At 38.0% G+C, this 15641-nt stretch overlaps 1 protein-coding gene across 1 annotated transcript in view; it reads right to left on the bottom strand.

The window, feature by feature from the left end:
• Positions 1-13683, bottom strand: part of IQGAP3 (IQ motif containing GTPase activating protein 3) — a 297924-nt gene extending 284241 nt beyond the window's left edge. The window contains exons 1-10 of the mRNA XM_053705201.1: positions 13545-13683; positions 9267-9354; positions 4579-4735; positions 4412-4489; positions 4176-4252; positions 3485-3552; positions 2915-3028; positions 1362-1540; positions 1020-1107; positions 635-798 (exon numbers count right to left, since the gene is read on the bottom strand). Of these exons, the coding sequence (XP_053561176.1) occupies positions 635-798; positions 1020-1107; positions 1362-1540; positions 2915-3028; positions 3485-3552; positions 4176-4252; positions 4412-4489; positions 4579-4735; positions 9267-9354; positions 13545-13584 (1053 nt within the window). The 5' untranslated portion in view covers positions 13585-13683. The remainder of the gene's footprint in view (positions 1-634; positions 799-1019; positions 1108-1361; positions 1541-2914; positions 3029-3484; positions 3553-4175; positions 4253-4411; positions 4490-4578; positions 4736-9266; positions 9355-13544) is intronic.
• Between the last annotated feature and the right edge of the window lie 1958 nt (positions 13684-15641).

Below are 15641 nucleotides of genomic sequence, written 5' to 3'. Positions count from 1 at the left end.
AGAACCTACAATTTAAAGCAACTTTCTAATTTACCCCTATTATCATTTTTTTCGTTCTCTTGCTATCTTTATTTGAAAAGCAGGACTCAGCTTAGGAGCCTGGCCTTTTTTGGTTCAGTACCTGGGTAGCGCTTGCCGATTGGTGGCTAAATGTAAAAGCTAGCAAGAGAACGAAGAAAAGTTGATAATAGGAGTAAATTAGAAAGTTGCTTTAAATTGCATGATCTATCTGAATCAAGAAAATGTGGGTTTAGTATCCCTTTAAGAGATTTCTAAAAGTCTCAAAGTAAAGCATGTGAACTATATTAAGATATGCACCAGGTGATTGTTTATCTTGCATATACTATATTCTTCTGATCCCAATAGGAATGGGGGGGGGGGGAGAGAGTACATAATGAACCACTAGCTCACTTAACTGAGAAATATTGTGTTTATATCTTTGATAGAGATATATATATATATATATATATATATATATATATATATATACACATACACACATATATATATATATATATATATATATATACACACATATACATATACACACATACACGTGTAAAAAAAAATATATATAAAGATACAGATATTCAAATAAATCTATGAAAATGAATGCCGGTAAAAGTGACGTTACCAGGGCCTTCTGCTCTCTGTCTATGGTTAGCTGCTCTAGGTACCAATCAGCATTCTCTCGATGCAGTCTGCGCAGCTTGATGGCTGAATCCTGAAGAGCAGAGTACAGAGCCTGCGAATCCTTCTTCTCAAGAGCATCATCCACATATTCCAAAGAGGCGTGTACTGGAAGCATATAATAGGGTTGACAATGTGAAACATTGACACAATCGGAAATAAAGCTATGCTGAGATTTATACACAAGGACTATAACAAAGATAACCTCTGCTATCGAACTTGACATATTTCATTTGTTTTGAGTGTAAATTTAGAAGCAAATCAATTATCAGTATTTATATACAGCCACCTCATTTTATTTACTGTACAATTACTTATATGTAGATTACCATTTACTTTATTGATGTTCCCCTGTATTTCTGCTTGGGTTAGGCAGGAGTCATAAATGTCTTGAGAGTCTGTATTATTCTTGAAGCCCTAAAGAAATGAATGCAAGTATATATTAAAAAAAATAAATGTATATACATTACACACACATTAAAAGCACTAAACTATATATCTGTCAGCTATAGCTTACAATTCAGCATCTCTATAACATAGGGAAAGGAAATTACAATCTTGAAAAAAAAATAATAATTGTCTTTTAGATGCAAGAAATATAAAATACAACCTCTACATTTTACTAGAGGGACAGAAGCTCAAACTGCTAGAAATGATTACTTTCTGTTGACCTTATTTTGAGTATTTGCGACTTTTGTGGATTTTGCTTGGAATAACAGCTCCTGGTACACAGCTGCAAGGTTCTCCTTCAGGTTCACCAGCATAGCATTAGGGTTCCGCAGGGCGGCCATTGTGTCCCTCACAACTCCTCTCTCCACTGCTTCGTTGATAGCAATGACTGCCGCATGCACTGGAAGACATGGAGAAGAAAGTATTTTTAATGATAATAAATATTTTAGGGAACATTAAAAGACCCCTATTCAAGTTTCATGAAAGAAAAGATGTTAGAGTGAAATTATGTGTATAGAACAGTTATGAGCAAGTGCTGGCTCAGTGGACACAGGCGGCACTTATAAGCCTTCCAAAGCAAATGCATATCTTCCTCAAGAGAGGGAAGCAATGTCCAATTTTTATATCCAGAATATATTCAAAATTGCCCCCACCCCACCAAAGCAGATGTGCTCCATCTACAAAATGTTCCTACTCTCTCATATCACAGTGTTTTAAAAAGGTTTGCTCCAGGCAAACAATAGCACAGTGTAGCGGTGGAGGCATGTGCAACTTTTCTCTTTTTTTCCTTTTAATGATACAAAATTTGCCCATCACTAGAATATAATATAAAATATTAGCTAAAATAAAGGTTCTGAAGTGAAGCCCATAAAAGGAACGGAGATAATGAGCATCTGTTGTAGACAAGACAGCACAACAAATGTTCACTACAATTTAAACAATGTAATGTAATGAGCACAGATCAACACAAAAATCTAAAATGTTCTTACTTATAAGAGTGTCTAGATCAGAGCTTGGCTAATCTGCTAAAAATCTAGACAACCAAAAAAAAAAGCATATAGACTTCAGATCCCTTTTTGTGCATGTGGCTTCATACAATAAACACTTTCATTGCAGTGATATAAATCCTTTATTTGTTACAGAACACAATAGCAGCAGTACATGACTTCCTTTAATCTCATTAAACGGACTTATTACTCACATGGTTCTACAATGTATATGTAAGAGCAGCAAAGCAAACGTTAGAAATATTTTTGCTTGAAAAGAAAAGTGTTGAGTTAAATCTTTTATATCAAACTAGCTAGACAACAGAGTCCTAGGCCTATATCTTACTGGTAGAGAGGTACAACTCCTACATAAATAATTTGTTTCTTTGGCACAGAAAAACAAACACATTTTGAAACAACTTGGGGGGAACAAAACACAGGAGTATCATGTCCCTTTCCACAATGGCAATGAAGGTGTTAAACCTCTGCTGGGTGGTTTATGCAGCAGTGATTTAATTTTCACACAGCTATTTAACCCATTGACTGCCTTTATCAAGCACAAGCATCTGCCCTGTCACATACAGAGTTGAGCAGTATTTGAGGCTCAGACCTCACAGAACCACCACTTCTTTCCAGTACAGTGCTTACAGGGTTGTCAGGGCACCCAGTATACATCAAACTCTTGTCTAAGTGCAGAACTTTGTCTCCAGCAGCCATTAAATAACAGCATAGATTTAACTATCGATAAGAACACAACAGGAGCATCTACAATACCATCATTTCCATACCTGCTGCTTCATCTACTGAAAGCTCATTGGCCAGAATGCCCCCAATCTTGCTGAATGCTGGCATCTGCAATCCATACTTATCCAGTTCGCATTTCATGTTGTTGATCTCCTCCTCTGCAAAAACAATTTAAAAATTTGCAAACTATACCATCAAAACACACTAATCTATTTAACTGATGTATAGACTGGCATTCACTTCTATACAATACATGCTCTAATTTGTTAGAGCTTTTCATTTAAGACTATCGACCATGCACTACTCTATGTTTAGCCCCTGCAAAAGGGTCACACACAGTAGAAGTATCACTCAGGCTGATTACCCTTTTCATTTGTGCAACTAGCACTACTGACTGGATTACACAGTAGGGCAGGGTTAATAGAATGTCATTTTTTTATAATTATGGTCCTTTAACATTACCATCATACGCATATTCATTCATTTTCTAATTCGCTGAACACCTTTACTTATTTGCAGGCGTATTCCTAGTACAAGGCAGGACTAACTACTAACTGTATATCAATATGCTACAGAAAGCCAAATCAATAAACAGTAAATATATAAAACCTTACCAGTAAAATTCACTTTTCCATATAAATCCTGGATTTGAGGAGCCAAACCAAGCTTGAACAAATACAAACTGGAACAAGAGGGAGATATTTGTACTTTAAACAAACTCTTGTTAAAGAGATTCAAATAAAACAATTGCAGGGTAGCATGGGTTTAACAGGGGGGGGACCACTTGTTGAAACAAAAAAATCTCTAGTGATTCAGAGCATACAATTTTAAAAGAAAGTTTCCAGTTTACTTCTAGTATACAATTTGATTTGTTCCCATTGTATTCTTTGTTCAAGAGATACCTAGGTAGGTCTCTGGAGCACTGCATGGCAGGAAATAGTGCTGCCCTCAAGTGATCTTGCAAATGGATAAACATTCTTGCAAAACTGCTGCAATATAGCACCCCAGACACGTGCAAGCTCCTGAGCTTACGTCTGATTTTCAATAAAAGATACCAAAACAGCGAAGACAATTTGATAATAGAAGTTAGAAAGTAAGAAGTTAGAAAGTAAGAAGTTAGAAAGTAAGAAGTTAGAAAGTAAGAAGTTAGAAAGTAAGAAGTTAGAAAGTAAGAAGTTAGAAAGTTGTTTAAAATGACATTTTCTATCTGAATCATGAAAGAGAATTGTCAGGTTTCATGTTTCTTTAACGCAGGAATCAGATGATAACATCATGTACAGTAACAAAGTAAAACCCAACACTCACCTCAGAGCATGAATACAATAAACAACCCGAGGCATATTTTTCTTGTCATATATATCAGTCGTCTCTGGCTGGAACAACTGCAGGAAAATAAAAGTACTCATGAACAATGATTGGCTGATATAGGTAAAGCTGAAACAATAACTGTAGAAAACACACTGTGATTCTTTTAAATCAATACTAAAAGGATCTGCGCGATTATGAATTATAAACACGGAATAAAGTCATCTCCATCTTACCGTAGGGAGCCCAATGAGGCACATGGCCTGACGCCAATAGTTGATATTGTCAGTATGTCTGAAATGAAGGCCCGATGCCTGGAAAGTAAACACAGATTGCTTGGGTCTTACACGGTTAGCAATACAAGATCCATTTAGTAATCCAGAAATTATGACTCTCTCCTTACCTTGTAGCGCATTTGATCATAGTCATAGATTTTTTTCAGGGGTACAATATCTGGAGAGAAAAAGTTTCCTAGTTTGGCAAGGGTGACACCATTACGTAGACTCTCTTCTAACTCAGTAGGGGGCGGGAGTTCCTCGTTTAAACAGGACTCCATCCAGCTAGATTACAGGAAGAAATTGTAGCAACAGAAAACATTTAACACAGTTCACTAAATGTGACAGCAAGAAGTATTCAGGTAAGTATATTTAGGTTCTTAAAACCTAGAGCATGGAGGCATTGCTCATTGCTAACTAGCGACTGGTTCTTCTAAGCAGAAGGTAAATTGCTCACAGCCAAATACTTCACTTCATGTACAGAAAGCAGCTATATCTTTGTTGTATGTGGAGCTGAATGCAGTTCTTCTAGAAGTGCTACAAAATACAGCCCTGGTTTAGATTTACTCAAAGGGACAGTATACACCAATTTCCATATAACTGCTTGTAATAGACACTACTATAAAGAATAATATGCACAGATACTGATATAAAAGCAGACACCCCCCCCCCCCCCTTCGTTTGCATATGAGAAGTCCCTTTACACAAACAGAAGCAAGTTGGAGTAGGTATACGTCGGTATTCTCCTAGAACTTTGGGGGCTTGGCTAGGAGTCTGAAAATCAGAGCAATGTTATTTAAAAATAAACAAAACTATCTATATCTATATATATATATATATATATATATATATATATATATATATATATATATATATATATATATATATATAGTATGGGCTATATACAGTAAATGGAGCATCTACAAAACATTTAAAATCTAGCAGATAATGTCCCTTTAAGGGGATAGCAAAGTAAAAAAAATAAACTGTACCTTTCAAGGTTCAGACAGTGCATGCAATTTTGAACAACTTTCCAATTTACTTCTATTATCTAATTTCCCTTATTCTCTTGGTGTCTTTTGTTGAAAGCATACCTAGGTAGGCTTGGGAGCAGCAATGCACTACAGGGAGCTAGCTGCTGATTGCTGGCTGCACACATATACCTCGATCTTCTGCTAGCTCCCAGTAGTGCATTGCTGCTCCTTCAAAAGATACCAAGAGAAGGAAGCAAACGCGATAAAAGTAAACTGGAAAGTTGTTTAAAAATGCAAGCTCCGTCGGAATCATGAAAAAAACTTGTGGGTTTCATGTTCCTATAATAGTTGATAGGAAGGAACTGAAAAGCACAACTGTGGCCACAGAGGGCAAGAACATTTTATTACTGAGCTATTGCTCAAAACAACTTTCCATTGGTATCTTGTGGAAAGCTAAACCTAGGTAGGCCTTTACCAAGATCCAATCAGAGGAGCACTCCCAGCGGTATTAAAATTCACTTTTATTTGTCAATTTTTTTATTGCATCCACAACTTGGTGTATCATATACAACAAACGGCGATGGTGAGAGAGTGAAAGAGACACAATCCCAGAACCAAGCACTCTCGTTACTCTATGTATTAAGCACAATACATATCCATAAAAAAGAGTGCCGTGATTTTGATGGGGATATATTTATTATATATCCCAATTCACATTTTCACATATGACCCACCTTTTCTCTCCAATACTCAATACAGGTGTTTATTATTAATAGGAAAGTATTAAGGCAAATATTAATGAATACACTTTTATAAATTAGGTTCCTAACTTCTTACTGCCAAAAGTTGATCACATCATATTCGGAGTTTAAAGGGACACTAAACCCAAATTTTTTATTTCATGATTCGTATAGAGCAGTGTTTTTCAACCAGACTGACAACAGTGTGACATATTTTTTAAACTTTGCTTGTTTTTTACTCCCAGTGCAGGAGTAGTTTGTAGGAGGCATGGCATAACAGCACAATACATACAGTATGTGTGTGTTTGTGTATGTGTATATATATATATATATATATATATATATATATATATATATATATATATATATATATATATGCTGTATTAGGCTACAATGTGTAATTGTTTTAAACTTTTGGGATGGTGGTGTGCCACAGGATTTTTTAATGTAAAAAAAGTGTGCCACGGCAAAAAAAAAGGTTAAAAATCACTGGTATAGAGCATGCCATTTTAAGTAACTTTCTAATTCACTTCTATAATCAAATTTTCTTTGTTCTCTTGGTATCTTTATTTGAAAAAGCAGGAATGAAATCTTTGTAGCCGGCCCATTTTTGATTCAGCACCCTGAATAGGGCTTGTTGATTGGTGGCTATATTTAGCCTTCCAATCAACAAGCACAACCCAGGTGCTGAACCCAAAATGGGCCTGCTCCAAAGCTCTCATCCCTGCTGTTTCAAATAAAGATACCAAGAGAATGAAGACAAATTGATAATAGGAGTGAATTAGAAAGTTGCTTAAAATGGCATGCTCTATACGAATCATGAAAGAAAAAATGTGGGTTTAGTATCCCTTTAATCCTTTCCGGGACCCTTGTTTTTAATCAGTATATCCAAAACACCTCCCTCTTGCCCAATAACTTATCCCTATCTCCTCCTCCTTTCTTACATGTTACCACTTATTATTGTCCATCTAAGGGACCTTGCTTCCATGTTATGTTGGATCTTGAAGTGTTGCGCTAAAGGGGTAGTTCATTTTCCTTGTTTTATACTGGATAGATGTTCACAAATTCTGTTTCTGACCTCTCTGCTCATGAGGCCTACGTATTGTACCCCACAATCAACGCATGTCAGGAGGTATATCACATAAGTTGACCTACAATTTAAACAGGAATACTGCTTAAAGGTTTCTCATGTTGCTGTGCTTGCAAAACCTTCTCCCATTTCTAGATATTCACACGCTGTACCTGGCTGATAACTGCATTTGTAAACCCCTTTAAATCTCAAGCAAGAGGAATTATCCTCTGCTATAAGTCTCAGTTGGGAGGGAGCTATTATATTCCCTATTGACTTTCCTCTCCTGGAAGCATATCTGCATCTCTTGGATACCACATTCACAAGCACATTATCTGCCTTCAACAACTGAAAGTGCATTCGAACAATATTACATACCTGATGATACTGATTACTGTACTGGGTTATGAACGAGACTCCTTCAAAATTAACTTTCTTTAGTTCCATAGGTCTCAAAAATCAAGTCCTTTTTCTCGCTAGATACACTTGACTCAATTCTCCCTATATCATTACTTCTGTATCCCCTGTCCTGAAATCTCTCTTTGAGGTCCCCTGCATGTTTTTTATAGCTATTAAATCACTTGTACAGTTTCTCCTTAGCCTTATAAACTGTCCTTTTAACACTTAAAGAACATTTTGGGGTGTCAGCTATGGGCATGCAGTAGGGTGTTGCCCGATATTGGTTTCCTATAAACCTCCATGTCTACCTTGCGATCTAATGTCTCTGTCAGTGTGACATCAATATGGTTTACTGTATTTACCCCAAACTCATAGGTGAACTTCAACCTAATTCCGGTTTAGAAAGTCTATAAATTCCTCTGCTTCCAATCTATTATAAACCTAGGTAGGCACATATGCAAATTTCTAAGCCCTTGAAGGCCACCTCTTATCTCTGGGGAATGGGTAATAAAGAAATGATCTATCTTTTTAAACAATAAACATTTTTAAGTAGACTATCCCTTTAAGCTGAACATGTACAGTGATTAGCAGCTACTCACATATGCCAACCTTCATTGGCTCAGAGTTTCTGTTTATCCCAGGATCAGTAGTGCATTGCCATGCAGAGTAGACTTGTGCTAAACCCCTTAACCTAATAGGACATATATATACACACATCATGCGGAGATTTGCCTATCGTACCATATACACACACATACATCAGAGCTGCAGGAAGTTCCAGCAGCTGGAGTTCCTGAGCTCATGGCATCTGTCTTTATATGGTTACACTACAGATTTTGTTTTTTAAATAACAAGCATTTATGAGTACTGGCAGGCAGCTGCCATTACTAAAGATGGACGCAAGTAGTGGGAGGGCTAGAGAGCTATTTGGGGGGGGATCATGGAGGTGGGAGGATTAAAGAGGATCACTACACTGCAGCAAAAAATAAATTAATATATCTCAAAATAAAAAAAATGCATACTGGACAACTGTCTGCCAGTACCTAAGATGGTGGTGACCAGTGGGGGGTGAGGGAGGGAAGAGTGTTGTTTGGGAGGGATCAGGGGTGTCAGGGTAATCTCTAAACTAAAGCTTACCTGATTGACCCCTTAACCACCGGAATAATAGAAATGTGGTGCGCAGCTGCAATTAGCGGCATTCTAATTACCAAAAAGCAATGGCAAAGCCATATATGTCTGCTAATTCTGAACAAAGGAGAACCCAATTAAGCTTTTACAATCATTTGTTTCATGATTGCACGATTGGCATTTAAATAATTTCAGTGTGAAACACAAAGTTTATGAAAAAGTTAATGATTTTTTTATATGATCACATTTGGAAAGTGAAATGGTGGCACAAAATAAACCAAAATGGGCCTAGATCAATACCTTGGGTTGTCTACTAAATTTTGTTTTATAGTTTTGACAGGTGAATAAAAAAAGAAAAACAAGGCTCTATTTCTGTTTAAATGGAGTGATAGCAAAAATGATAAAATTCTCCAGTATTTTGGGCAAGTTTTTTTTCAAGCAATAGTGCAAGAATAAAAAGCTCTAGCACATTATAAGATTTTATCATGTTAATAACATTTTCTCACCGCTTAGCTTCCTCCAAGTGACACAAATACTGATAAGCAATATTTTGTCTCCGCTGTTCATCCATCTCATCAGCGGTTAAACGCTCATCTGAAATAGAAACAAACACATTGCTGTAATAAAGACAGGAGAGCTACAATTTTCCAGTACCACACAATAAGCCATACGTGTCCACTGAATAAACCCTGTATATACAGTAAATTTGCCATTTGTTTTTGGACATTTATGAAATATCTAAAAATGTGCCAAAATGTCAGAAGCATTGCATTTAATATTGATGGCTAGTCATATTAGTAGATTATAGTAACAACATATTTCTAGGTTTATACAGGGTCTAAGCTCAGGTACACTGTCTAAGAAAAGCAAATTGTTTTTGTGTGTCTGCTTTTTTTAAATAAAAATGTTGCAGAAAAGTGTAGAGTGTATGCTTTAACCTCACCCAACATTTGACTGTTATGGCTTCCGCAAGTGCATAAAATCAAGAAAAGATGGGCAGCATGTGTGTGTAGCTGCCAATTACCAGACATGTTCAGCTCAGTGTGTATCTGAAGAGTTTAAATAGACAAAGTGCCAAAAACTGCTCTAATGCATATGAAGAGACCGATTACACAAAGAGGAGAAGCTGGAATCTGTAGACTTCACTCTACATCTGATACTTGGGGCTTGGTTAGGAGTCTGAAAATCAGCACAATGTTATTTAAAAAATAAGCACAACTATACATCGTTACAAAAACACTCCCAGATGGGCTTTATAAATGGATTATGTCCCTTTAAATGGATAGGAAACCAGTTTTATTTTAGGAGTCAGAGCATACCATTTTATAAGTTTCCAATTTACTTCTATTATCAAATTTGCTTCATTCGAGATACCTAGGTAGGTGCCTGGAGCACTACAAGGAAAGAAATAGTGCTGCTGTCTAGTACGCTTGCAAATGGATAGCATCCTTTCAAAAATGCTGCCATATAGTGCTCTAGACATGTCCATGCTCCTGCTTACCTCACTGTTTTTCAACAGAAGATATCTACAGAATGAAGAAAATTAGAAAGTTGTAGCTGCATGCACTATCTGAATCATGAAAGAAGAATTCTGGGTTTCATGTCCATTTAGCTCACGCACTAAAGGGACACTAAACATTTTGTTGTCTTGCTGTAGAACAGCATATAGACTAAGTGTAAACATTTAAAAATTAACACCTTGGATAAAAAAAAAATTACAATAGCCAAACTCCACGCACTACTTCCCTTATTTAGACGTAACTGGCGCTGACACAGCTAGCCATGATCATTATGTTAACAAAAACTGCGTTGCTTTGCAGTTCATTATGCAATACCCTCTACTGAGGCCCATTATGGACAAATATGTGGTAAGAATAGGGACACTGCATTAGGGATTAGGGACACTTTCAATCCGCACAATTGTAAAACTCACAATCCTCAGACTTAAAAGGAAAGTATGCTGTAAAATTATTTTCCAGTGACCTGTTATTCCAGCTGCAGAGTACAGAAAATTGAATTTTCAGGTTTATTTGTGTATATGAAATTGCTGGTTTTGTGCTTTGAAACCACAGCTTATTAAAATGGGTTGAGCCTGCAGGTAAAATTATATCTCATTCTGTTATCAATTTGTGCACACACACTTGTTCATTATCTTATATCTGTTTGTAAACCAAAGCCCAATACTTGGAGAGAGCAATGTTAAATTATATATTCTACGCCCCACCAGGAATGTAATTTCTTCTGCTGGCAGAGTTTACATTGCCTGTCAATAGCCTGGACATAAGTCCAGAAACTTTTAGTATAGGTGGGGATATCACAGGCTAAATTGGTTACTTCAAATGCCAAAATACGGGTAAACGAGCTACTTGCAAGCAATTAAATACACTCTAGCAGGTAAAATGGATCATTGAGAACAAATTAAAGGGGACAAATTTAATGGGTAAACTGTCCCTTTAAAATTACACCAAAAGGGGGCAAAAGTAACATTTTATATTACAATCTCAATGTGTTTACTTCCCCTTTCAGCACATCTTACCACTTAAAAATGTGTGCTACTGTAGAAAGCAGACTAAACAGACTATTTACTTGCAAACTTTAGTGGCAGGAAATTTTGAGGGACATGTCACTCTCTCTATAGTACAGATGAGTCAGTCTTACGCATTTTGTGTTTTCTCCCTTCAATTAAATGAAGTGGATAAGCATTTTGTTGTCCCTCCAATCTTACATATGCACAATTAAATACAAAGATTAGGTCTGATTAATATTATGGCCTCTTATATTAAAGCGGGACAATAAAGCCTTTTGGTGTATATGTTACTTGAAGAAAAGAAGATACAGTAGTCAGTGGTGACAGAAGTTAACCACCCGCGTGTATGTTTGACAGTAGCAAGAGGTTAACCATCATTTTAATAGATGAGAGAATGATATAGTTACAACAAAAAGGGGGCACCTACTTATCTATGTGTAGCAGGAAAACAGGGATAATTGTTGATCTACACATGACTTGAAAAAGAGATTAGTCACCACTCTACACTGGCAGAAGGGGTTAATTACTGTAATATGTGGATAACAGTAAGGAGTAATCACTGTTGGGTCTGACTGGAAGGAATTAAATTGTTCAAGTGTGCAATTATATCAACAGGATATAAAATATACAGGAGAGGAGACTGACTTGGTAGTACAAAACCTAAATACACCACTGCTATCAAAAGTGGGCCAGGTGAGCAACGGGAAATGCACTGCATGCAGTGAGCAAGACTACCAGCAAGTAGAGAGTGCATGAGGGGAGTGTGCTGAGGGTGTTCTACAAGTAAGCAAGCATAACATGCAGTGAGCTCAGCAGACTGTGTGCTGAGGGTGTTCTACAAGTAAACAAGCATAGCATGCAGTGAGGGAGCCCAGCAGACTGTGTGCTGAGGGTGTTCTACAAGTAAACAAGCATAGCATGCAGTGAGGGAGCCCAGCAGACTGTGTGCTGAGGGTGTTCTACAAGTAAACAAGCATAGCATGCAGTGAGGGAGCCCAGCAGACTGTGTGCTGAGGGTGTCCTACAAGTAAACAAGCATAGCATGCAGTGAGGGAGCCCAGCAGACTGTGTGCTGAGGGTGTCCTACAAGTAAACAAGCATAGCATGCAGTGAGGGAGCCCAGCAGACTGTGTGCTGAGGGTGTTCTACAAGTAAACAAGCATAGCATGCAGTGAGGGAGCCCAGCAGACTGTGTGCTGAGGGTGTTCTACAAGTAAACAAGCATTGCATGCAGTGAGGGAGCCCAGCAGACTGTGGGCTGTGGGTGTTCTACAAGTAAACAAGCATTGCATGCAGCGAGGGAGCCCAGCAGACTGTGGGCTGTGGGTGTTCTACAAGTAAACAAGCATTGCATGCAGCGAGGGAGCACAGCAGACTGTGGGTGTTCTACAAGTAAACAAGCATTGCATGCAGCGAGGGAGCACAGCAGACTGTGGGCGTTCTACAAGTAAACAAGCATTGCATGCAGCGAGGGAGCACAGCAGACTGTGGGCGTTCTACAAGTAAACAAGCATTGCATGCAGTGAGGGAGCACAGCAGACTGTAGGCTGGGGGTGTTCTACAAGTAAACAAGCATTGCATGCAGTGAGGGAGCACAGCAGACTGTGTGCTGATGGTGTTCTACAAGTAAACAAGCATAGCATGCAGTGAGGGGGCCCAGCAAACTGTGTGCTGATGGTGTTCTACAAGTAAATAAGCATAGCATGCAGTGAGGGAGCACAGCAGACTGTGTGCTGGGGGCTACAAGTAAACAAGCATTGCATGCAGTGAGGGAGCCCAGCAGACTGTGTGCTGGGGGTGTTCTACAAGTAAACAAGCATTGCATGCAGTGAGGGAGCCCAGCAGACTGTGTGCTGGGGGTGTTCTACAAGTAAACAAGCATTGCATGCAGTGAGGGAGCCCAGCAGACTGTGTGCTGGGGGTGTTCTACAAGTAAACAAGCATTGCATGCAGTGAGGGAGCCCAGCAGACTGTGTGCTAGGGGTGTTCTACAAGTAAACAAGCATTGCATGCAGTGAGGGAGCACAGCAGACTGTAGGCTGGGGGTGTTCTACAAGTAAACAAGCATTGCTGCAGTGAGTGAGCCTAGCAGTGGGTTATGAAGTACTCAGCAGACCAGCATGCAACGAGAGAGGCCAGCAGCCAGTCGTGAAAATTCTCAGCAGGTAATGAGCAAGCTTTGGGTGCGGAGATAAAACCATTCTCACAAGAGCAAGCCCAGCTCAGTACAAAGTAATTCCGTATATCTCACACTCACATCCTGAGCTCGTCGGCCCCGGGCCTTCTTTAGTCCCCATGCTCTCCTGCTTACGATTCGATTGATGTATTACACTATCCCCGAACTTTCAGTCTCTTTTCACCTCTGTTTACACTGTGACTGAAACACAATTTGAAAGTCCCGCCGCGACTGGTTTCCGGACTAACTGTCACTGTCTGAGCGCCGAGTGATTACGTCATCCATTGCGGAGGCATGCCGGGATATGTAGTTTTCTACGCTAACATCTCGTCCATTTTATGTTTTTAAGGTTGCTGTAATGTTTAGGCCCTTTTAATTTTGGATTCATCGTCTGTGTAGATAAAGCTGCATCAAAAAAACACGTGCCAGTGCCATCCATGATAAAAGAACAACTAAGTGCAAATTATTCTTAAAGAAATAGAAAGAGCGCTGCAAAATGGAAATACCTAGGTAGGCATTTGGAGCACTACATGACAGGAACTAGTACTGCCATCTAGTGCTTTTGCAAAGGGATAACATTCTTGCAAACTGCTGCCATATAGTGCTCTTTATGTCTGCTTTTCAACAAAAGATACAAAGAGAACAGATACACATTGGTAATAAAAGAACATTAGAAAGTTGTTTAGAATCACAATCTGAATAAAAATAAATGGTTCTTCATATCCCTTAAAACGTTTAATCCCTTAAAAAGAAGTTTGCTTTTTGTTCCAACTTCTATAGTGGCACATTAAAGGGACATGCCACCCACATTTTTTCTTTTATGATTTAGAAAGAGAATGCAATTTTAAACATCTTTCTAGTTTACTTATATTATCTAATTTGTTTTATTCTCTTGATATTCTTTGATGAAAAGCATATCTAGATATGCTCACTAGCTCCTTATTGGTTGCTGCACATAGAAGCATTGTGTGATTGGCTCACCATGTGCATTGCTTTTTCTTCAAATAAGGATATTTAAAAATGAAGCAAAATAAATTATGGAAGTAAATTGTAATGTTGTTTAAATTTCTATTCTCTATCTGAATCATGAAAGAAAGATTTTGGGTTTAGTGGCCCTTTAAGTAACACACTACCACTACATAGCCTCTTACAGAGCAAGTGGCTACCTGCATGCAGTACTGACACATCTATTACAAAGGGGTTTCATTTTGTAAGCTAGTGAATTTTATATTTTATATATATATATACTGTATATCCTAGCCCTCTTTAACTACAGCTTGCCAGTAGCAAAATGAGCTTTTCAACTTTGTAATTACAGCACTCTTTGAATGCCTGTAATTTAAGAATTGAAAAAAATGAATACATAGCATATGTTTTTAAATACATACATATAACATATACATTATTTAATCCTTCTTGAATGGAAAATAAAAGGGAACAGTATCAATTTATTATGCTTAATAGCAGTGTTAAAAAATATGTATACGTGAAATTTTGGTGCTAGCTGCTACAAAAAGTCTGGATCTCTTCAATTAAAAGTGTGCTAATGGGTTAGGGGGCGCAATACTTGCCCTGGACGCTGACAACCCACGCTACGCCACTGGTGTTAGGTAAGGGGGTGCCATGAGATATATAGTATAAATCCTTGGTGTATCTACATATTTCATTTTCCATTCCAGCAGCCCCAACACAGCAGTTAGCAGGTTAAAAATCCTGAGGTAATATCTGTCTATTTTCAGGCTGTGTAACATCTATGTCCCCAAGGCAGAACATAGAGTGATCTGAGATGTCATCGCAGAAAATGCAGCATGTCTGCAGAAAGAACAGGAACTGTTAGCACTTTAACTTTTCAGTGCTGCTCCACTTTAGGCTGTTCTTTTTAAACAGAGCTGTTCTCTGGCTACATTGTATAAGTTTTCCTTAACACAGTGCATCCAGATCGAAGTGCTATTTGAAGACAACAATCAAATATGCAGTAGTACTGCAAAGCAGCAGTGCATTGATTGTTGTCGATTTTTGCAAGCTCGTTTCCTAGCTTTTAACAGTCTGCAAAGCAGTTTTTCTCTGAATGTAAGCTGTTCATATAAGCAATGCATCTTTTTATTACTACATGTCTATGTTAGACTAAGAGAAAAGGAAACAGATTTATTCAAGAGACATTTTACAATTACTTTTTTT

The sequence above is a fragment of the Bombina bombina genome, chromosome 1, assembly GCF_027579735.1.
Source record: "Bombina bombina isolate aBomBom1 chromosome 1, aBomBom1.pri, whole genome shotgun sequence".
Classification (NCBI taxonomy): domain Eukaryota; kingdom Metazoa; phylum Chordata; class Amphibia; order Anura; family Bombinatoridae; genus Bombina; species Bombina bombina.
Note: the sequence above shows the minus strand (reverse complement) of the source record. Positions and strands in the feature narration are given on the sequence as shown.